Source organism: Solanum pennellii, chromosome 11 (genome assembly GCF_001406875.1).
Source record: "Solanum pennellii chromosome 11, SPENNV200".
NCBI classification, from domain to species: Eukaryota; Viridiplantae; Streptophyta; class Magnoliopsida; order Solanales; family Solanaceae; genus Solanum; species Solanum pennellii.
In genome coordinates this window covers 64,933,751-64,958,001 of record NC_028647.1, presented here as the reverse complement: position 1 = coordinate 64,958,001, position 24,251 = coordinate 64,933,751, and the positions used below count along the sequence as shown (strand labels likewise).

The 24,251-nt window shown below is 34.6% G+C and overlaps 2 protein-coding genes across 3 annotated transcripts in view; one reads left to right on the top strand and one right to left on the bottom strand.

Annotated features, from left to right (window-relative positions):
• LOC107004680 (ubiquitin carboxyl-terminal hydrolase 13-like) overlaps positions 1-16,626 on the bottom strand; it is a 22,165-nt gene extending 5,539 nt beyond the window's left edge. The window contains exons 1-21 of one of the 2 annotated variants that reach the window (XM_015202982.2): positions 16,469-16,626; positions 16,068-16,134; positions 14,654-14,798; positions 14,407-14,564; positions 12,351-12,616; positions 12,049-12,267; positions 11,865-11,973; positions 11,658-11,773; positions 11,345-11,443; positions 7,784-7,893; positions 6,713-6,787; positions 4,188-4,266; positions 3,941-4,090; positions 3,767-3,847; positions 3,549-3,668; positions 2,856-2,978; positions 2,259-2,336; positions 2,076-2,164; positions 1,887-1,995; positions 886-954; positions 702-812 (exon numbers count right to left, since the gene is read on the bottom strand). In XM_015202982.2, coding sequence (XP_015058468.1) covers positions 702-812; positions 886-954; positions 1,887-1,995; positions 2,076-2,164; positions 2,259-2,336; positions 2,856-2,978; positions 3,549-3,668; positions 3,767-3,847; positions 3,941-4,090; positions 4,188-4,266; positions 6,713-6,787; positions 7,784-7,893; positions 11,345-11,443; positions 11,658-11,773; positions 11,865-11,973; positions 12,049-12,267; positions 12,351-12,616; positions 14,407-14,564; positions 14,654-14,798; positions 16,068-16,134; positions 16,469-16,498 — 2,403 coding nt within the window. In that variant the 5' untranslated portion in view covers positions 16,499-16,626. The remainder of the gene's footprint in view (positions 1-701; positions 813-885; positions 955-1,886; positions 1,996-2,075; positions 2,165-2,258; positions 2,337-2,855; positions 2,979-3,548; positions 3,669-3,766; positions 3,848-3,940; positions 4,091-4,187; positions 4,267-6,712; positions 6,788-7,783; positions 7,894-11,344; positions 11,444-11,657; positions 11,774-11,864; positions 11,974-12,048; positions 12,268-12,350; positions 12,617-14,406; positions 14,565-14,653; positions 14,799-16,067; positions 16,135-16,468) is intronic. The other variant, XM_015202983.2, reaches the window with a different exon arrangement.
• Positions 16,627-18,861: 2,235 nt separating this feature from the next.
• LOC107002871 (protein AIR2-like) lies at positions 18,862-23,365 on the top strand. Its single transcript, XM_015201063.2, is given in 9 exon segments — positions 18,862-19,300; positions 19,436-19,489; positions 20,844-20,960; positions 21,066-21,224; positions 21,935-22,096; positions 22,183-22,299; positions 22,414-22,521; positions 22,679-22,890; positions 22,892-23,365. Coding segments are annotated over 9 exon segments (1,458 nt in total). The 5' UTR covers positions 18,862-18,985; the 3' UTR covers positions 23,106-23,365.
• The last annotated feature ends 886 nt before the right edge of the window (positions 23,366-24,251 follow it).

The following is a 24,251-nucleotide window of genomic DNA, read 5'->3' as shown; positions in this document are numbered from 1 at the left end:
CAAACCCGGGGCGCTGTGCCTCGAAGACCCCCTCCCCACTTCGACACGGGTGCGGCACCAAAAATGAAGAGTAAGAGCAACTTAGTCGGGAACTGCCTATTTTCTCTACTCAAGTAAGGTTTACACTTTATTTATTTTTTTGAGAAGGCAACAGTCTTGTATTATATTCCAAAAAATCAAACCTGCCATGGTGGCGTCCATGTTTAGCTTCTAGTGAGAGAAAACATTATACAAGCCACCCCCTTTTTCTTTATCATCAAATTTCAGTAAACTACTTTTTTTCTTAAAGGGAAGCACAGTGCACAAATCATCCTGTGTTAGCAGGGTCAGTGACCGAATCTAAGCAATCATTTTTCGTTGCAACACTGATTAAAATATTTCATGGAAATTTGAGACTCTTGAGTTACTACAAAGCTTCTAAACAAAAGAAACCAGCCCAAACAATGTAATCTTAGAAGATATTAAAATTCAGCAGCTATGCCTATCAAAAACTTCTGTAGCAATTAAGTTTTCCCAAAACATCTCTCTCTCATCTATTAAGTTGATACAAGTAATCTGGGCGACTAAGGTCACTAATCAGTATCCCATTATCTATAAGGCAAAAAAAACAATACCCATTCTCCATTACCAGCAATGTTGAAAACGTAACTAACAGGACAAAATGGAAGAGAAAATAGCTGATAAATCTATACATAGATTACCTGGCGATTTTGAACATACTCCAGGAAAGAAGGAACATCTGGATACCGTAACTTCTGGCGACTTTCAGGAGAAAGGGATTTCTGATAGCATACTATATCACCATCCTCAAGCTGCACAAAAATGAGTATCAGACAAATCAATAAAATCTCCTGCCACTACACACTTTATGGTAATTAGGTATACCTGGTTCGTTCGGAAAGCAAATTTCTTGTCAATGGGTTCACACAAGACAATCGGTTCAAATTTTATTTCCTGAACAAAATTAAGCAAATGTGAGGTTTAGAACAAATGAAAAAGTGAAACGACCAAACATAGTCTCCTTAAAGATAGTTAGAATGCTCTAGGCATTATTAGGTCTCCAAATTATGGAAAGTGATTCTGATCCAAAAGCAAACTAGAAACAGTAGAAAAGAATTAAAGATCATATGGATTCTATGACATGTCGAGATAGATTGCATAAGATCTCATCACGAAATAAGCTCCTAGACATACGTTTATCCCCCACACAAACTGAAAAATAGAAGGTAAGATTTAAATTTGTAAAGGAACCAATCAGGAACATAAGCTTCTAGAGGAACCAGAAGTTTGACCACATAGTGGTCATTTTGTTTTAAGCTCTTCCTTTAAATTGGAAGTCCTAACACTACAGTCCCTAACAATATCTACCGTCTGAAATTTTGTAACAAAATTTCTAACCAATTTGGTCTTCTTCTGAACTTCAGTTTAAAGTCTTAAGTTTTCTGGGTCTACACATATATATTTTACATTCCTATTGTTGTTTAGCTACAAAGGAATTGAATCTTCTGTTTCTCATGAACTGCAAACGAATCTAAACCAAGGATTTGGTCTATAAACCATAAAAAGAGTAAAAATTACAACTCTTGAAAGCTACCACTTCGACAACTCTGCGAAGAAGAAATGCCAAGACAGTTTACCATTTATTTAGTCTTGGACCTAGACACCAGAAAAGCGTAAGCATATGTGCTAAAGGGAGAAGATCCAGATACTATTGGCTGATGACCAGCATAACAAGGCTGGAAGGGGAACAGTTGTCAGAGCAACTGCAAGTTCTGGAATGGCATGGATGTCTATCTATCGCATCTTTAAAACTTCTAATTTCCAAAAAAGTCATGATAGTCACTGAATGACCATCAATAATACCCAGAGATATTCTACGAACAAACCTCATATAGTTCAATCTCTTGATCAGGGGCATAGCCAGCCATTTCATTTAGTTTGTTCAAGATTTCAGTTGGATTACTCGTTCCCTTTACAAAGAGTCTTCCAGCATACCTTCAGTACAAGAGACAAATCACCAATCAACAAAAAAATGTTTAATTAAAATGAACATTAAAGAAGATAATCAATATTACCTCAGCTCTTCTTTCTCAGGATCATAAATCTTGAAGAATAGCATAATATCATCTTTAGTCTTGTCAGGTGGAGGGATGTGTCTCAAGTCCTTGTAATTATGCACATGCTATTAAATAATGCTTGATAAAAAGAAAAACTTTATATTAGCATTTCACTGGAAATTATTGTGAAGAATATTTTACCAGTCCAAGCTCCACTTCCAAGAACAATTTTAGCTCTGCATTCTGAACCTTACTTGACGCTTCCCTCAACTGTCCAACCTAAATTTGTGGAGCACTTATCAGGTAATTAAGCAAACACAGAGATCTGTCAGCATGATTTTAGATAGGGGTTTGTGGGGATCAGTGATGTCCTGATTTAAGTCACCTTAAAACGGATGTCACACCTTTTGAAGTTATATTGTCTTTGCAAATTATAAATAAACATCAGTATCCCATGAAGAGAGCAAATCTTGGCACAGCAGATAGATTGCTAAGGAGGCAGATCCTTTTTTCTTTGTTTTTTTGTTAGAAAAAAGGGTTCAGCCTAAGTTTAAATGGCGAAATGAGGAGCCATATAGACGACCCCAACTTATTTGGGACTGACACATAGTTGTTGCTGATGTATACAGGTAATTTCAGTATTCACCCTAGATTTGTTGGACTAGGTTACAACTCTTTAGTCTCCACAAACACTAGATGAGGAGCCTAATGTATAGAACATCCTGTTTAAGTCAATAAACATCCTGGTAAAAGGACAGTTTACTTGATCTGTCTAATAAATTTAAATAAAGTATTTACAGTTTGAGCTTCTTCGAGATGTGTTAATGGCCGATTTGGACGATATGTATGATTCTGGCGCTTTGCCCATAGCCAAAAACGTTGAGATTGCACTGGTACACCAAATTCTTTGGCAACTTCCTCCTGCATGCAGCAACATAATTAGTCAACAGAGGCATTGCACTACATCTAAGCTTGATTACATGTAAAAAGTTTAAAGGCCTCAAGAGTCTAGACAGATTTCAAATATTTTTTTCTATTTTCACAAGTCAAGAGAGATCTCACCTAGTTTAAAGTTTAAGGAAGTGAATCGCAGAAATATAGATCCCTAACCTAATTTGCATCAATAATGGACACAAAAACACAGAACTAGTGTGACCTTGGCCAGCGATAAGCGAAAAAGCCAAAACAAAGACACGGATGTCTAGGCTAATCAAAGCATAGGTTTAAGAAAGTTAACTTTTTCTCCACACCTACGCCCACCTCTATAGTGTTTATAAAGGTTCCGTATTATAAATCAAGATACAACATGACAACTCCTAGGAACATAAATAGAGATACAGCTCTTTTAGAGTTCTTATGACCTCCAATTCCATAGGAGTTCTTTTCCTTTTGCAACTTTTGGATGTAAGTATTACTAGAATACTCTGTATGTATTCTTTTGTTTATAATACAAGTTGGGTTTCTCAAAAAAAAAAAAGAATATCATACTACCTTAAAAATGCTAAAAAGTGTCTGCTTCTGAATGCGAAAACTCCTAACTTTGTCATAATCCACTAAATCAAAATGTATGTCCTTCCCAATCTGCTGTCTGAGGTCTTCATCACGAGAAACCTGAAACGGTGATGTATTAGGTGCAAAACTTCTCAACTGAAACACCACTCGTTCGTCCCAGTAATCACTGAAAAAGGTGGAATATTTAAGGAAAATACCTTTATAATTGTGTAAAGGTGTGCCTCTGCTTTCTCCTTCTTCTTCTGCTCTTTCTCTTCTTGTTCTCTCTTTAACCTTGCCTGTAACATGTTCATTAGTCTAGTCAGCAGCAAACCAATAAACAAATGCAACAACACAAAGTAAAACAACTCATGCGGCAGTCAGCATCTTACCCTGAGGTGCTCAGCAATGTCCTTCTCGTCAACATTACACATTATTTTCTCTTTGTCACATTCCCGAATATAGACCAGCATGTAAGCATTTGAGTACTTAGTAAATTTGAAGGGAGTATTATTAAATCCAGGATTTGTTTGTGGCAACTGCTATATAAATTAAAAGGAGACGATAAATGAAAAACAACTCAGCAAATCTGCAATCCAAAGAAAATATGTGAATGAGTAAAATCAAATCAAGAATCACCTCTTCTTCTCCTCCATACTGCTCTTCTAGAGCTCTTTTCACATCTTCTTTAGTCACACGTTCATCATCAAATTTATACCTGGAAAAAACAGGTAACTTTGAGTTATGTGGAAGAAAAGAGGCATGTTAGAACACGGAAAATGTTTCAATCCAAAGCACAAAACTTAGAGTCTCAAAAATCCAGGTACCTAAAAGTACACTATTAGCCAAATATTGAATCATAAAATACTCATCCTAAAAAATTCTGGACTAAAAAGTCAAGAGGGCATTAGTAGATTATGCCATGCCAAACACAGATATTACCCCCCAAGGAGTACTTCATGCACCATAACTATAAACAACTTTATTAGGTTCGTTCACAAAGATTACCTCACAAGGAGCATCTCATGCACCACAACTTTAAATAACTTATAATTACCAATGATTTAAGCATTACAAAGAAATTATTCCAACAGGAATAACTCCTGTGAGGTCAAAGGGATCTCCAACAAGTAATCATTGGAGATCAGAAAATTAAAATTAAAATTAAAAACTAGTCCCTCGTCTGAATTAGAACCAAAATTTGAGTCTTTTCTAGAATCATAAATTTAAAGCAGTTTTTGATTTAACTTAACACCATTTTTTTGTTTCACACATTTCGCTTGGTAGCAATTATTTTAATTTCCTGGTCCATATAGCTCTTTTTTCATCTGTGCTTTTTTTCCACTTAAGTGTGTTTTAATTGCAGTTTGCCCTCAAACAGGTGCCAACCTTGCCACTTTCGTGTTCTTTTACGAAACCAATCACTACGAGTAAATACAGGCTCCTTCGTAAATTTACCTCCAAGTTCTAACGAAATCCTGCCTACAAGTTAGTGATAGCAGGTGCTGATGTAATAGGTCGGCAACCAATTTATATGAGTAACTTAAAATCATATACAACAAAAACAGTTTTATATACAGACTAAAGGATGATAAACTGTAAAAGGTCCCAAGTTAAACTCAACAAAGTAACTTCCTTAATTAAATGTGACTTCTTGTTTGAAGACTGTCTAGTATTTCTGTCTCTTTATCATTACAACAAATAGAGGCGTAAATATCCATCAGTCCTGGGGATTCCTGCACTTTTTAAATATTTCTCCTCCAGAGAACAGCTTAGGATGCCTCCAAAGAAGCATTAAGTTGCATCCCCGGGTTTATAGCACAGTAAGAGCAAGAACTCATAAGTTGCTATATACAACTGGATGTAAATTCAAAGGCCAAAGGTATTATCAGGTGAGGAAACAAAAGAAGAGTAAATGGCTTTCATGAGGAGGAGAACACACAAGGCATGAATACTTCGGCTCTCATGTGGGTCATTTGGTAAGAAAGAACTAGGTGAATGTTTGAAGGGATACATCCTAGCTGTGTACATTTGAGGGATAACCTCTTATTGTTAGTAAATTCTTGGTGCGCCTATGAAGTTTCTGCTTCTATTGAAGATTGGATGCCTTCTTGTAGACAATTAACTGTTTGTGTAGCTTATCTAGAAAATATTAACGTAACGACGCGATTACACCAAATCAATCGTTCCATAAAATGGGTCTTTTTGTCCTGACCTAACGATGGATTTAAACGATACGATATAATAGAACTTAAGTAACGATCAAAACAAATATTGTATTCAAGCTAACAATCAATAGAGTACAATACAATACAATGGATAACAACCATCCAAACAAGGTGTTAAAGGGAAGGTCGAGGTAGCCTGAAGAACTATTGGAGAGAGTTGATTAGACAAAGGACAAAGTGCATCTTCAGCTTACCAAGGAGACATTTTCAGATAGGAGGATAAGGAGGTCGAAGATTAGGGTAGAAGGTTAGTAGGTAGTTGAGTATTGTCTGGCTTCACTACAGGATAGTCTTGGTGCACCATACATGTTTCTCCTTGTGGTAGCAGTAGTTCTATCTCTCGTAATTTCTTGCCTTTAGATTTTTGTTATTGCCTATTGTTTCTTTGTTTCAGTTATTACATTATTTTGTTGTTGTTAATGTCCTTTTTTTGAATGTTATGTAATGATTTCTCTATTTTTTGCTGTGTATTTTGTTTCTTTTTTTAAAGAACTGCTTTGATATGTGTTACTTGTGCCGAGGGTCTTTAGGAAACAATTCTCCATCTCCCCAAGGTAGTGGGTAAGGTATGCGTACATTCTACCCTCCCCAAGACCCACTTGGGAGATTACACTGGGTATATTGTTGTTGTTGTTCATTAAATTATTACCTTATTGAGAAAAACTAAACAGAAGAACAATAATGTGAAGATTTATGGGTGGCTATTAAAAAGCAGAATCTCGAAAACATTGTTAGCGGATTGTCAACTACTAGTTTACTATCACTTATATCTGCCACCAAAAGGGCAAAGCAACTTAACATTAGTAAGAAGATAGCTTTATGAAAAAATAGCACAGCTGTCCTTGTCAGAAAAATAAAAAAGGATACATCTGTTGAATGCATGATTCTGTCATACAAAAAGTTCAGGAGCACAGATACAAACTCAGAAATGTTTACCATTGATCTGAAAGAGTTGGCCTTATGAAAGCATAATAGTGCCCACCATGCACACCACCACTGTGGACTAATACACTGCAGATGGAAAAAAGTTCCCCGAAAAAAAGAAAAAGATCAAGAGGCCAGAAAAATAAATAAATGAGCTAAAGAATTATATGTGAATTCGTAGCTTAAAATATACACAAGAAACTAAAGTAGTGGACAATCTGAGATATGATTTAGGCATGAAGAAGTCAGTTTTAAACTATTAATTGACTAGGCCAAGCATGGTTGTATTGAACTTCATAATCAGGAATTACTTGCTCATCCATAAAGAGCATAAATTATTTCGTACTTAACAATAAATAGGACTCAAAGCCAAAACTTCAATATAGGAACACACACACACACAAAATAGACGGAGACATTCTCGTTCCCAAGCGAAATTGGGAAATATTTATATTAGAGCAGGAGAACCTTGTACTTAAGGCAGTCGTTCACAGCTGTAGCACTCTTAACTAGATTTGGAAATACTACTGAAGTAAAAATAATATAAACACAGTGTAAAATCATTTGCAATCCTGAAGAGATAGCCAATTCTTGAGTAAGGCCATTCACAGACAAAACAAGAAGGATGAAGGCATGCACACCTACACAAGACAAGCATGTACTTGTTTGTTTAAATCAAATGGCTGAAACAAAAAATTCAAGCGAGAAGCTAACCCATTACCACTGAAAAGAGTGACATGATAAAAAAAATTTTAAAGGAAGAGTACTTAGAAATAAAATATAAATTCTAAATGCCCCACACTATCTAGTGAGTTACACTCACGGCTTGTTGAAGACAAGTAATCCCAAATTTAGAAGCTATCTGCAAGACACGTAGACTCCTAGACTAATGTAGGTATAAAGACCCTATTTTTCTCGGGGACGAATTTAAGGGCCCCCTTAACTATCATTTACAGAATTAGGAGTCTCATCGAACCGAGTGGGAAATAGTTATGCATCTAAACTATAAGCCTTGAACTGGAATATTACATAAACATTTTAGCACAAAAAGATATAATGAAGACTTTCTTGAGCATCTGATACCTGTGAAGTGTGTAAAGGTTTCTGACACTTCCATCTGCCTCAGGCGACAAGTATTTACCATTCTCTCTATCTAGATCGAGTTGCAGAGGGAACTCATACCTGTCATTTATCTACATTGCATCACCAAACAATAAACTCATATCAATTGATGAATATCAGCAATCTGAGAAATACTTCTGCTACTTTTTTCTGTAACTCTCATCCTATTGATGGTACTTTGTCTAAACAGAGGGCCAAGAAGGATACACCTTATGTGCAAGGCCATTGAACAGTTAAAGCTACAAATGGTTAACTTTGAAGAAAAAATGATTGTATTTAGAAAATTCCCTTTACATGCATCACCAATGGTTACACGCTACTTTAACAAGAGCACCACCACATTGATCAAGAGATGCAATGAACATAGAAAAACATTTGCAGAAAACAATCAAAATATCATTAAAATGCTTATTGGAAGTTTGGAACAAAATAATCTAAAGGTATACCAGAAAAAGAAAGAAATATTCTAAAGAGCTACATATAATTCATGCACCTACATTAAGCTTTAAATGACAGGGTCATAGTCGGTGTTGTGAAAGGCGATCGCCTCGTCGCCAATGGCAAGAGGCAAGGCGAGGAGACCCTTCATCGCCTTTTAGCTTTGTGGCAAGGCGATCTTCAAAAGGCGACGCTATGACGACAAAAGGCTAGAGGCAAGGGGCGAGAAAGGCTAGAAAGGTGTCGGTTTTGTATTTTCTTAAAAAAAAAGGCGACCAATCTAGGGTTCTAAAAGTTAAAAGGTAATTATAGGATTTTTGACTAGACTCCTCTGGCAACTAGCCAGGCTTTTCTGGTTACTCCAAAGTCTAACCAATACATATTTCTTCTTTTTTTGAGAAAGTTAACATAATACATATTTCTTCTTTTCTTCTTCAGACTTGAGCCACTTCTACCTTTGTTTTGACTTTTGTTCTTTTCTTTCTCATTCAAGTTCTAGACTTTTGGTATGTACTATCTATTTTTACTTTTTGAATTGAAAAAATTGCTAATATGTTATTGTTTGATTATTTACATATGCAATTAAATATTTTAATTTTTTGGTATTAAATAGTGTCGCACTTCAAAAAGGCAAGCGCCTCGCCGTTCGCCTCGCCTCGTGGCGAGGCAGACCCTTGTCGCCTTTTATGGCCTTTCGATGTCCAAAACACTAGTCATAGTTAAGTTTGGAAAAAACGCCATCAAATTTCTATTAATTGTCTGGAAACTACGAGCAACTAGCTGTCAAACCCACAATTTTAAAAAAATCCACCATTAATTATGCACAGGTGACTCAACGACCCTGGGATTGACGCTAGTTGATTAAGTGATAATGATCAGAGTTCAAATTATTATTAATAGGTTCAACAAATAGGAAGGTTTAGACCTAGTTTTATAGGCGAATGAACTTTGAAAAAAAATGAACAAGGAAGCCCTAATGTAATCAGGTTTGTGTTATATGAATTTCTACAGCATATTTGATATACATAAACAACAGTGCCACAATAATTTGCTTTTCTTTTTCCGCTTAACATAGGGCCCCGTCTGGACATGTGATATGGAATCATGATTTGAAATCAGACTGATTTTAAGTTGAAGTTTTGTACATGTGATATGGAATCGTGATCTGAAATCATATTGATTTTAAGTTGAAGTTTTGTTGGGACATGCAATTTGAATTCTTAAAGACATTTTTTCACATAAACATGAAAACCCCACAAAGTTGCGAAAACTATCAATTACCCCATATCTCCATGTTCCTTTTTATAAATAGATGTTTGTGATAACAAACTTTCAAATAGTTATAATTTTATACAGTTCTCACTAGTCAACAAAGGTAGTAACTAGTTTTTAATATAATCATTTCACATGGTACGACAATCTCTTCACCCCGAGCACGAGTCCTTTTATGTAAAATATAAAATGACATGTTTTATTTTACAAAATATAAACTTATGGGCCAAGTGCTACATTTTAAAAAAATGAAATCATGATTTGAAATCCCCAAATCATGTTTTTTGGAGAATAGGGGATTTGAAATCATGATCCAAATAGCATATACAAACGTTGATTTGAAATCATGACTTCACATCGCATGTCCAAATCCAAGCTTAATGTTCACTGGTTATTTTCCCTTTGGTAGTAAAAAGTTGCGCCTTAGCGCACCCCTTTTCTTGCTCGTTAGCGCCCCCCCTACCCCTATTATTTAGATTATAGTCATAAAGGAACTAAAGGAAATTTGACAACCTTACTAATAGAAAGGGGATGCGCTCAAGCATGCGAAGAAAGCTCGAAGAGCTTCTCTTATATTATAGAAAGGTTTGTAGAAAGGGGGAGCACAACTCTTGCTCGGGTAGGTGGTGCCGGTTTCCGGCAACTTGCTAAATTCCACCATGCAGCGGATGGGGATTCCCCAATAGATTTCTTCTCAACTCACTTCCCACAATCAATGCTGCAGCCCAGTAGTCCTTCCTATTTATTTTTTTTCCAACTTGAGCCTGCACATAAGCAGCAGGATTATCCTTCCATCCTTTTTTTGGTTTCCTTTACCATACAGAGGCTGCAAAGAGCAGGTTATGTACCTGAACTGATACCGTACCTCTTTTCTACATCTCTTTAAGAACCCCCAACTCAATAGCTTCTATCTTACTAACCTTAGCAACCATTTACCCCTAAATGTGAAAACCATTGAGGGTAACAACTGAATACTGCAACAGTTGTACTAAATAAAGGCATTACTAACACTTCACAGCACAAAATATAAGCTGATTTATCCTTTTTGATGACGATAAGCTACTTAATCTCTTGAGGATAAACAGAAGAATACTACCTTTGATGATACATAAGCGCCCCAGAGGTATACTCTTCAAGCATCATTAAGTAAAACTAACATCAAGATGAAAGTACTGGCAATCAACGAGTACATCTTTTCTCTAGATTTCATAGAACATGCTATGGTTCTGTGATTAAACAAAGCAAACGTAGTTAACCTACTGATGTCAAGAACGAGAACTAGCTTTATATGTCAAAACTTCTTGAAAATGAATAAGAAAGATCTGAATGGATCCATCATTTTCATCCGAGAGTCATCATATAAATGGAAATGAACGATTAAAACTAATCTATTTCACTATTCTTACAGAAATCTAAACCATTATCTACAGAACTTTTACTAAAAACTGTTTTGCGATATAACTAAAGATATCTTGCTACCGGCTTGCTTTTTAGATGAGAAAATCCTAAATTGCTTCATTAGAAGATAAATCCATCAGACTGACCAATCAAATTTTGTTTTAATTTTGTGATCTTCCAACTGAATTTCAAGCTCTGATGAAGTCCTAATATGTTTTCCCATTATTTTGGGCTGATTTTGTGATTTGACAGTCTTCTTCTGTTGTTGTAACCTTATGTTTGAATTCTAAAACTGTGTACACTCCATGCTTCCAATTGCAGGGCATTAGAGCTGAAGAATAGTCTTCAGCATGAAAAGTAGATATTGTGGACCATTAAAAAACTGGAAATTTGCTGGGCCTTGTTTAAACTGACCTTTACCATAGTGTCCCGTGAAAAATCATATTCAAAGCGCTTTAACTGAAGCTGCAGGACAGGGGGGAAATCCATGAATAAGACACCCTTCTTAGCATCCTGAAACAACCAAATATTAACATTAGATAAGTGAACCTAGGAAAAATAGCCTAAACCTTCAATAGATCAACCAACTGGAGAAGATAAAAAGAAATACGAGACAATGTTAAATGTAGTTGCAGCCTTGCAGCTAAATTTTATAGAAACTTATGTGAACTTTGCCCAGAGTAACTCAAGGAGCACTTGGAACTGCAAGACTAGTGTGCTATGTTACCTGCAAACCATACTGTTCGGCATGGTACTTGTTATCGCCGTCAAGACGTTCAACTTCAACATATTTATCAAACGAAGCATAAACATCAGCACACCCTTTGACATCAAGCTGAAGATCTGCCACACACAATATATACAGAACACCATAAGGTGCAAAACTTAAATGGCTATAGAAGACAACATCAGGAGCTTGTCTGATCTACTAAACCATAAAATGACTCCTTTCTCGTAGATTTGTAGTCCACATTGATGCACTCAATATAGTTCATATGGTGCCCTTCAAATAACTGCTGTATAGTGCCTTCCACAACAGTACTCTAACAGCAGAAAAAGAGTGATCATGTCAATTAGAAATTACTGAAGCACCAACAACCAACTGAAGTTTGATTTACCTTCATTTTTTCTTCAAGCTTTTCACAGAGAACACGATTGAGTTCTTGCACATCATGCTGCAAGAAAGAATCATATGTGTCCCATCCGAATGATTTTGTCAACTCCTTTGTTGCTACACTGTTGTCACTGTACTGGAGCTTATAGAATAAGCTTTGCAACGCTAGAGGGATACTAGCAGAGGGCATATCATTTTCAGTTGTAGGCATGTGGTATACAGCCTGAATTTAAAATCAAATTTCTTAATCAATTAATACAAATTTAACAATCAGCCCCATAATAGAATGGAAAAAAGGTAGCTAACCTTCCTGAAGTAAGGAATATGGTAGAGAGTTTGAAGAAGTGAGTTCATATAACAGGTAGCTCCTTGGTTCTTCAATCCAACAAAGCCAGTTTCCCTTTTTGAGTCATACGACCAATAGTCAACAATTTTTCGCACAGCTACCTCAGCATCAACAACACATGTATCATCAACAAGATAACCTTTGTTTGGATCATATAGTTCACCAAGTGGCATAAAGGATGTGAAACCCCAATCACTTTCTCTGGCATTGAATTGGTGTTGCGTCTCTATAAAGCATGAGAGAGTAACATTTATATAAATCTACTAGACCATAAATGCAACTATGACAGTTTCAAATAGTTGTGGGCTTATCTGAAACAGCCTGACAATAATAAAATCACAAACTGGAACTAGCCAAAAAAGAATAATTTAAATATTTGATTCTGACTACATTTACATTATAAACAATCATATACTACGTAAGAGCTCAAACTCAAAATAACTAGAGATCATGCATCTATTGCGCAAGTGTGGAATTTTTCCACTATACTATTATTACGGAACACTTGGAAAGATAGAGGCAACGTGCCTTCCAAACTTATTTTTTCTCACTAAGAGTGATAGAACTTAACTTGAGAGAAGCAGATTTGCATGAGTCAATACTACAGTTGATCCTATCTCTGATACTAGAGCAGAACTTCACAACAGGGGAGAATGACCTTACCTCGAACCCAAACAATTTTTCTTCTTCTTGGTATATACTTCAAGTTAGGACTTGATTGATGAATCAATCGACTCCAAACAATGAAGAGATTTGTTCAGCACGTAATATAGCTTCAATCAGTAGAAAAAGGAATCAAGACCTAAACAAAGTATACCATCCCCAGTAATGAGGTATTAGTCTTGATAGTACATTGATTTTAAAACTTTTATTTTTCTGGGAGTATTTTGGCCCATCATAGATTTATATGCCTGTAACAATATAATGAAATGTTACAGTTATAATTATTTTCTTAATTTATATTTATTACTTTTCACTTTTATTTGTATTTAGTACGATGATGATATGAGTTAGCTTTAATGGAAAAACATGTGAGGACTCATAGAGCCAACCCTTACTTGTTGGGGACTGAGGTGTAGTTGTTGTACTATCTCAAAACAGCATAACTTCAAGAAATTCGACCAAATATGTCCCACTGAATCAAGGGCCGGGGTTTTTTTTTTGGTATTAACTTGCACATAAATGCAAAGGAAGAACTTATGGTTGCACTAACATGCTTTCGAATACAGAGGCAGAATGCTAAGAGAGTAACAAAACTAGCTTGGGTATGCATTTGGTTGTTTTGCTTCATTGCGTTCTCTTGACTTCTCATTTCTTAGGTTCTTTACGAAGAACCAACAGACATTATTTCTGTTCAAGAATTGGTTACACTATTCTTCTCTTCCTATCAACAGAAAGCTTATTTTAACCTCTGAAGGAGGAGGACCAAATCGGGTACACTGCTCTACACAATAGAATAAAAAACAGCAGGCAAAAATTGCAGCAATCCACAAAGCAGCAGAAAATGAAAACAGAAACTGTCAGGCAAGAAAAAAACTTAATATTTAAATTTTTAAGGAATAACTTATAACTTCCTATTAACAAATGTTGGTCAAGAGATCCTCAACAAACAGGCCCCACTCTAGCAGCTACTGACCACGACTATGGAAACAATTTTTCTATTGTAATTCCGTTTTTAGGAGGGAGGGGGGATGCACTGAGCTGATCAGGTTGCACCAAATACATGGCTAAACGTATTCACACTTGTCATTAAAATGAATCGACAGTAGAAAGACAATATGATGTTTGCCGCCTCAACAAAGTATAGCCAAAAGACCGAAAACCAAATTATTCTGGTGGACACTGTTTTGAAGAGCATAAAATATCACCTCTTTTATGGCATACAAGGTAACCAACAGCCAAGGTCATAGTAAAGAATACAAGAACATTGGCACAAGCACACCATATGGTAAACAACTGAAACTGGTTTTCTATTATCAGCGAGATCATCAGAATTTTGGATTCTTACTGAAGTACCTTTTCTGATGGAGTACTTGTTATGAATTTGGTTAACAATTGACAAGTTGAACTGGGCATATCTACTCCACCCGTAAGGTAAATTAGCTGAATCAGCAACATCCAGATACATGGACAGGTAATCAACATTGTTCCCCTTGGGAAAAATTAAAATCCGCCTGGCAAAACAAAACAGCAGAAAAGAGGCCATCATGGGATTATGGAAGTAGCTTTAAACTTGCAAGTAGCATGGAGAGATTAACATTACCATTTATAGCCACCGACAACAAAAGGGTCAGAGTATAGTTTCTTTACATTCAACCTAGAGAAGTTATCTATCTTCCAAGTAAACCTTGAAGTTTGAGGATCCTCTGGTGGCTGCTTTTCCACATCATTGCCGGTTTCTGCTTGTGCTAACAAGCAATTAAGGAGGAACTATTAGAAAAAAACTTGAAAGCCCATTCTCAAGAGATCAGCATAATATATAGTGAACTATCAACTGATGGCTCAATATCATAAAATTTAGCAGGTTGTGGTTAAGCTGCAGTCTGTAATCCTTTCCCGGTCCCTATATCTGCAAATACAGATTCATGGAACAAATACCCATATGCTACATGAGCATTTTTCACAACACTTCGGTAGATAGATAACCAAGGACACTAGAGATGTAACGGAAAAGTTAAGATACCCCGGAAAAAACAAAGTGGATCTGGTACTTTAAACAAATACTGGAAAGGGTAAAGAATCTTCAATTTTCCCACGCGTCATTCATCAAACACGCCATCAGAAAAATAGTGAAAACACAATGATCATACAAAATAAGAACATCTATTCATATATTCCGGCACATATTGATACAACAACCGGCAAACAAAACAGATACTAGGAAATCTGCCATCTCCATAACCCTTAGGACAAGATTTCACCATTACCAACCATGTAAAGCAATCACATCCCAGCCCACTAGTGATATTGTACCCTTTGACCCTTCGCTCGCACGGTCTAAAATATGTCATTAGGGTGCAAGGCTTGCTTCCTTATATACCCAGCATCTCTCCCATGATTTGTTGATGTGGAATTCACCTATGGTGTTTCATACACGTCACAACCCAGCCCACTAGTGATATTGTCTGCTTAGGACCTAAGCCTGCACGGGTTTGAAACAGGCATGTAGGGTCTAAGATTTTTTTTCTTATACCCAACATCTCTTCGTAGATGTGGGGTTCACCTAGAGTGCTTCAATATCCATAAAAAAAATACTAGGTGGAATCAGAATTTCCTACTAAAACTATTCCCTCAGCTAATCAAAGAGTGTGGCCTAGTGATCCATGGAGTGAATCAAGCACTATGAGGCCTCAGATTCAAATCACAAATAGCTGATGAAAACACTAGGTGATCTCTTTCCATATGTCTTAGCCTTTATTGGACTAAGTCAGTGAAATTAGTTGAGGTGTGCACAACAAGCCCAGACACCACAATTATTAAAGAAAATATTCCCTCAATCGCTTAGAATCATTCCAAACAAATTACTTCCTTCTTTCTTCTTTTTCCCCTGCATTTCTCTATTTGCCAACAGTTAACCTAATACAACCATTAAATCCCAGTACAGTGTCACCAAAACCTAGAAATGTCATAGTTGAAAAAAACTAAAACAAACCAGAAATTAAAGCTTCAAACTTTACCTTCCATAGGCTGAGGTCCTTCAAATACCAAATCTGAACGCGGAACAAGCATCTCCTCCTCTTCCTGCTACCCCAACATAAGTAAAAAAACGAAATCAACAAAAACCCAGAAGCAAAAACACCACCCTAATCGATTTTGAAACACAAAACTAAAACTCCAATAAAAAATGAAAATCCGCCAATTGAACGTGTCTATGTGTCTTTATACAGTATAAAAACAATAAACATAAACTAAAAACTGAAATCAACAAAAACCCACAAGCAGAAACAAACCCTAAACTGATTTTAAACACACAAAACAAATTAAAACTCAAAAAAAAAAAAATTGAAACAACCAAACGAACATGTCTGTGTGTGCTGACTATAAAATCATACAGAGGGCAAGAAATAGTGAGACTTACATCGGTTGGAGCAGGAGTCATTATGGTCATTCGATGAAGAAATTGAAGAGAATTTTGAGCTAATTTTGCTGTAAATTTGAGAAGAAAACTGAAAGTGAAATTGAGAGATCAATTGTAAATAGGAAATCGCCAGAAGCTGGCTAAAGAAAATATTGTTTGCAAAAAGAGGAGAAAGGGTATTTTGGGTACTTGACATTTTTTTACCTTTTTTAATTTAATTTTTTTTTCCACTTTAAAAAAAATAATTTTTTTTTTGGTAAATTCGATATTTGATTAAATATGCAACGTGATATATTCATGATAATTTCATAATAGTTTGAACGGGATGATGTCGAACCTCGATATAGATAAAGCATTTAACAACAGGTTTGAAAAAGTAAATATATTAGTAAAGAAATAATTTTACAAATAACATATTTGAAATATGATTCTTAAATTATGTCGTAAATCACACTGGAATCTCTCAAAATATCAAAAAACTAATGTATTTATGATTTTTATTTGTCGGATAATGTTTATGATTAATTACTCGCTTGTTTAATTGGAAGTATTACCTAAAATTAGTATCTAAATTAACGCTGTAAACAAAATAATTATTATAAGTAGAATGTATGATAAGTTATCCGATCCAGATTACATTTATGAATAATGATGTATTGTGTCAATAATATGATTCGATTGTTAATTTTATAAATTTTATATCGTTTTTATTTTATATAATTAAAACTATATTTTCCGAAACCATTTTATCATCTTGACTTGTCTTTATTTCCGCATAGTACTATAAATTTTTATGATTTTTTGTCTAAATATTATAGAATAGTCACAAATAGTAAAATTTATATTATGGTACTATGCATACTATTGTATAATTATATATACATTTTTTTTACTACTAAAAACAATAAATTAACAAACATGGAAGATAAAATGAATATATATATGCATCTCATTACTTTGCATTAATGTAAACTAAAATTAATTATGTAATATATGCATACAAATTACAATTGTGCCTTTATGATTAGGGCAAACAAAACACTCATAATGCCATTTTAACCCTCCTTAGGCCAAAAAAAAATCATTGGGCCTTAATTATTTGTACTTAATACAAATTTAAATTTAAATAATTCAGATCTTAATATCCTTAATATGTATTTTAATGTTGATAGTTTTTCCTATTTTGGTTTTGAGGTGCATTTTGCTTTATTCAAATATTTTATATTATTTAGAAGTTTCATACACCATGTTTTTATACCTTTTTTGAGGATAAGAAGACATTTAATAATACATCATCTTAGGAATCTAATTAAGTCATGTCTATTTATTTTTTAAAAAAACATTCATGCTCTATTTTTATTTACATGTCGTTTTTATTGATAGTAAATATTTTTTAGTACTATCTTTGTCTATTTTTATTTATTTACCGTACAAATCAAAATAGTCGTTCAATAATATTTATCCATTTTAAAAAATCAATAGATAATTTGCTTTGTTTCGTTTGTTTTACCTTTGCTATTAAATACGACTCAATATTTAATTTATTTGGCTAAACATTAAATTTATTATATTCAAAAGGTAATGTAGTAATATTACTCAACAGTAACGTGTGTATCAAGTCAATAGTAAAGGAAGAGAGTAGTGCTCATTTTACAAAACAATGCATAAATGCCGTTATTCACACTATTTTACCATTGCGAGTTATTAGCCTCGATAATATGAATTTGATCAACATAAAAAAATTAAACAGGAATTTATTCACGTTCATTTATCGAATTAGTAATCAATATAAATTAATTTATGTTTATTTTATTGAAATCTCGACTTTAAGAGAACACTAAATAAGAGTATAGTGATAAAGTTATCTAGCATCTTAAGGGACGTGAATCTAAAAGAGTAACAACTAAATAGAAACAAAGAGAGTAATAGACTCAACCATTTTCAAACTTAATTTCTCTTTTACTTTCAATCGTCAACTATTATTTTTTTTTTGTTTCCATCCCAATGTCCCGAGTCCATATTATAGCCCTGACTTAATTCAAATTCCGTAATCATTAACTAACACCAACCCTTCTCTTCCTCTCTTTTTTATCAATAACACTCAAGAATCAAGAAGCCATAATTACCACACACTATTTTTTAACAACATAACAATGTCAATTAATATAGAATTTGAAATTCAAACAAGTTAGTTATTACACATCACTTATAATTATTTTAATAATAACAAACATAAATAACTGAAGTAATATAACAAATTTATATTCAATTACTTCCAATAAGTATTGTCAAAATAAAATTTGGCTATTCCTTAAATAGTTCTCAAAGTAGCTATATGTGCACTTGGCCCAAACTAATATCACTACAAAAGCCCATTTAAAAATTTGAAGGCCCAATAATCCCTGATTACATTCGAAATTTTATTAATTGGGGATTTTTGAAATTAGGGTTTATCTCTTCTCCCTTCTTCTCCGCTTAAAACCCTAACCAAATCGATTGGAATTTCACTGTAAAACAATGGGTAAGCGAGAGAAGAAGGAGAAGAAATCAGCAAAATCAGAAGTTATGGAGGTAGAGGAATTAGCAGAGGTGAAAATGAAGAAATCTAAGAGAGTGCGTAGTAAGAAAAGAAAAGAAGAAGATGAAGATGATGATGTTGAAGCTAATGAAGATCTCAGTTTGAAAATTGTTGAGAAAGCTTTGCTTCGTGGGTGCTCAACTGAAAATGGCGAAGTTGTGGTTGTTACAGATTTGAAGAAGGAAAAGAAAGAGAAAGAGAAAGAGAAAAAGAAGAAGAAGAAGGAAAAGAATGTTGAGATTCCTGAAGACCCTGTAAGTAGTTAAATTTAGTCTGAAAATTGGTGAGATTGCATTGATGATTTTTTATGCATTATTTATTAGCTTAACTAATTGTTTTGATTTGAAGTTGATTGATTTATGTTATTTCTTAACTTTGTTATGCAGCAGGTATCAAGTGGAATAGATAAGGGGTTTCAGAGCTTCTGTAGTGATATGTCTATGGTAATGTGAATTTGCTTCTGCACATTTAGCTGGTTGGCGTTTTTGTATATTCTATATTCACTGTTGTGTTTTTGCTTATTGTAGCACCAATTCAGCATAAATATTCAGTTTAAATGAGTTTTATCTTGCTCAAACCAATAAACCGAGTGGAAGTACAGTTTAAGCCGCTAATAGAAAACTGATAAACCAAACTGACACCTATTCACAAAAAAGTAGAAAACCGAAATAACTACGAAAGAAGATAGTTCTCACCATTAACAATGTCAAGAACATATCCAAAGGCTGTTTTGGATAGACCGTTGGATCGATAGACAAGTACTTACCATTAAAAGAAGTCATGTCTTTGGGATGATTTGTTTGAAGGAAAAGAAAGGAATGGATGAAATGCTATACCTTTTCCATTCTAAGTTCTATTTTTTGAGATGTCCAATAATTTTTAAGATAGCGATCATTTTGTTATGTACTTGTTTTGCACGACTTTCAAGAATTTTAATTCATTATACTATTCAGACTTATAAAATGATCCATTCTGCCATCCAGTTGAACTTAGATTTCATGTTTTGAATCTATTGTCTTTTAGATTAGCATCCTATAACATACATGTGAAATTACTACCCAGTCAATTGGTGTTAAATAAGACACAGTTCTTAAGATGGTGAATTATAAAGAAATAAAACAGTTGAACTGAAAAAGAACCCCTTATTGTGATAATGTTTTTTACTTGAGTTGGATTTAGAGGCACAAGTGGTTACTGAATCGTGATAGAGACTGATAATAATTTGGATAATTGGATCACTTATGTACCTTCAGGGAGGAACTTTGGTCCTGATGTTTCCTGCTCAAACGAACCCTTTAAAAATTATTTTTATAACTAATAGTACCATTTTTATATGATACTCTACACCTTTAGCTCTCAGTACAGTGAGTTTAGAGAATTCTGCCATCCTAACAAAGAAGGTCAACCAAAAATTTGGAACATCTTTTTTGTTCCATATGTCGCTCCTCTTCATCGCATTTTTGTTCCATATGTCACTCCTATTCATTCTTTCTATTGTATACTGATGATGGTTGTTCTCTGATTATGTCATAATCACAGAACATGTGAATAAAGCTTATGTAAATTGTAATCCCATTCCCTTGAAACCCGAAGTAAGTCTTTAAGAGACATTTATCTTTTGTCAACAAAAAATCATTTACACAAAGTTAGTTTAATCTTCCTCTTCTACAATGATTTGCAAGGTTAAATATGCATTTGTTTTCATATTTAATTTGGAAATCTGGAAAATGAATTACTAATGGTAGAAAAAATGAGCTTGATCACTGATGTGTACTTTTATCTTCTTGACTGTTTTAGGTGGATGGAATGAAAGAAGGAAAAAATGTGGATAGTATAGATATGAATGTTGTTGACAATGCAGCTGAACAGAATCCCGTTGATATGTCTAATGGTGTCGTCCTACGAAGGCTTCTTGTGAGTTGAAGTAATATGATTTGAACTGTTGTTTTTTACTAATCCAAACAATCTCTTGAATGGCTTAGCTGGTCTATATCTTTATTATTCATTCTGTGATCTCAGCGGGGGCCCAGATACTTTGATCCTCCAGACAGCAGTTGGGGGACGTGTTATAATTGTGGTGAAGAGGGTCATACGACAGTCAGTTGTACTTCAGCCAAACGCAAAAAACCATGTTTTGTTTGTGGGAGTTTTGATCATAATTCTAAACAGTGTACAAAGGTTAGTGGTTGAAATAGCTACCATTATTATGTGTCCCCTTCGTGATAATTTCATCTTGTTAATCTCCTCACAATTGTTGAATTTGTTAAGTGGGAAGTTTGGTCTTCTGTTTCATTTTTTTGATTGACTAACATTGTGAGTCAAGCAGTTTTTACATGCACTTCTGTGCAATAAACAAACGACATCACCACCAAGTCAATGGTATTAAGTATAGAGGGTCTATATATGTTTGCCGCTTCTGACCAACTAGATCATAAGTTCTGTCTTTTCCACAGTCCTCAAAGCAACTTTATTTTTCATAGTTCAGCATTGCCCTCTCCCTTTTCTGAAACGTTATTTATATCAACTCGCCTAGTCCCCGTCTTCTTAGCAGGGTATGTTCATCAGTAGAACCAGTGAAGTATATGATGATTGTGTTCTACGTAGATACTGTTGTAAGTTGTAGAATCATAGAAGTGCATCTGTTGCATGACTGCACATATTTTTTCTCTGTGTTTAATCTTTTTGGTAGGTTCAGAAGTCATTGGTAGGTTCTTTGCTAACCATAGTATATTGCACAGTAGTATTCTGAATACCCGAGAGGAGCGCCTATATGAAATTAGGTTTTATCCTGGAATTTGTAACAAACATATTATCTAGGCCTTAAAATTCCAATCCTATTTCAGTTTTGGTCTTAGGAGTATACATCTCAGTCTGCTGATTATGAACAGGGCAAGGAGTGTTTCATCTGCAAGAAGGGCGGTCATCGTGCTAAGGATTGCCCTGAAAAAAGCCAAGGAGGATCTGAGAGTTCTAGAATGTGTTTAAAATGTGGGGATTCTGGGCATGATATGCTGTCATGCTGGAATAACTATTCTGCTGATGATCTAAAGGTATTGTTGAAGAAACTTTAACTTGAAATTGATTTTTTTTTCGTGCTTAATCATCACTTTTCCTGTTTTCATCTTGACCTCTACAGGAAATACAATGTTACATTTGTAAGAGTTTTGGTCATCTTTGCTGTGCAAGGTACCCCGATGGTGGTCCGAGTGAAATATCCTGTTACAGATGTGGTCTACTAGGCCATACCGGTTTGGTAAGTAATTGTACATGTACATGACTCCTGTGTGTGTGGGGTCTGTGTTTCTCTTGTCCTTGTTCAGGAATCCTTTTGAATGCTGCAATTTCAACTTGCACATGTTCAATGCAGGCATGCACAGGATCTCGTGGGGAAACTAGTGGTACATGGCATCTTAGTTCTTGTTTTAGGTGTGGCGAAGAAGGGCATTTTGCACGAGAATGCACTAATTCCAATATAGTGAGTATATCTGTGATTGACAACTGTCATTTGCTCTCCCTTCCATCCCCTTTTCTCCAAATTGTCTTTCTCTCCCTTCGTAGCTCATTTCTTGCTTCCTACTCTAAATCTCTTCGTTGCAATGTTACCTTATTGTGTGTTTATTGTATGTCTAAAGGTCAATAAGTGGAATCGGGAATCATCAACCCCCAAGAAGAAAGTGTTCAAGGAAAGAAAGGAAAATTATGAGTTCCAATCTGCTCCTCATGAATATGGCAAGGCAAGAAAAAAGAACACACAATACGGAGAAGGATATGCATCAGGGTACAATACAAAACATAGAGCTGGTTGGATCACCGATGATCCTGAAGACTTTCCTCGATCCAATGGTTTCTCCTTCAACTCCTGGACATAAGAGAGCCAAGACATCCAACTTTGGTTCTGGTGATCATTCTTGTGTTTCTTATTCATCTAGAAAGTCCAACAGGCTCGACTTTAACGATTCAACTCCTTATGGATCAGTCAAACATCATCATCACCATAGGTTTTCAGCTTCGCGATTTGGCAACAGCAGTCATGATGGGAGGAGAAATTATGAATGGTAACAGAAACCCTTTATTATCTCTTTTTTTTTGGATGACCAAATCTCCATCCAGTAACCATACATTTGAGCAGATCTCCTCTTTTTTTTTTTTTGGATGATTCTAATATTGTTCTCCTGCTTAATGGGCATATGAAATTAGGTTTTGTCAATTGATTAGCCTATGTAATACCAATTATTAAGTGGTGTATCATTTATTGATGTATTGTTGAAATTTACTAACTTTTGAGTTGTTATATTATATGATCATTCAGGTATCGAAAAGATTTTATTAATTTTTTTTTTTGAATTTTGCTGTTCTGTATAATCATTCAAGTATCAAGAAGATTGTGGTTTCAAATTATTTGTAATTTGTATAAAAACTCGATGTGAGCTTGTTCGACATAATTTGCTAAACCGTTCTTTCTAATCGCTCTATATTTTTAACAATAGCTAATTGGGCCTGGATCCCAAAGAAAACTCTTCAACATTTTACTCGGCCCAATAATATCAATTGAGTCAGTCTTATTTATCACGTCTAGCCCACATACTCTTACAGAGTTATCTTGGTTCACAATAGGAATTCACGATATGCAAATTGAATAACTCTTGGTTCACAACAAGGACTCACGATATGCAAATTGAATCAAATTTTCGACATCACGCTATGCATATAGTTTCGCTCATAGAAATTGAATTTGAAAGAATCAAAATAGAATGACACATTAAATGATTCATCGATATTGTGACCAAATTTACATAGGTCAAGATGGATTGAACCAAGACGAGCTAAACAACAAGTCATATCCCAATCCATCTGCTTGATCCGTCATCTTTATAATTTAAAATTTTTTTATTTTAAGATTTTATCTAGTATAAAAGAATTATATAAAATAAAAAAAAGGTGATAATTTGAATTTTATAATTAGTTAAACAATTTTTCTTACTCTAAAAATAATTCAGTAAACTATATTGGTTTTTCTATCGTTTTAGACTTGCAAAACTTTTTCTTCTCTAAGAACCAAAAATACAATTAATGAAGTTGGAAATTACAATATTTTTTTTATTTTACTAACACCAATAAATAGGATCAATTTAAATGTAATTCTCAACTAGTTAAATATATATTGCCCTACTTGTTAAAACTTAGACAAGGATTAAAAATATATAC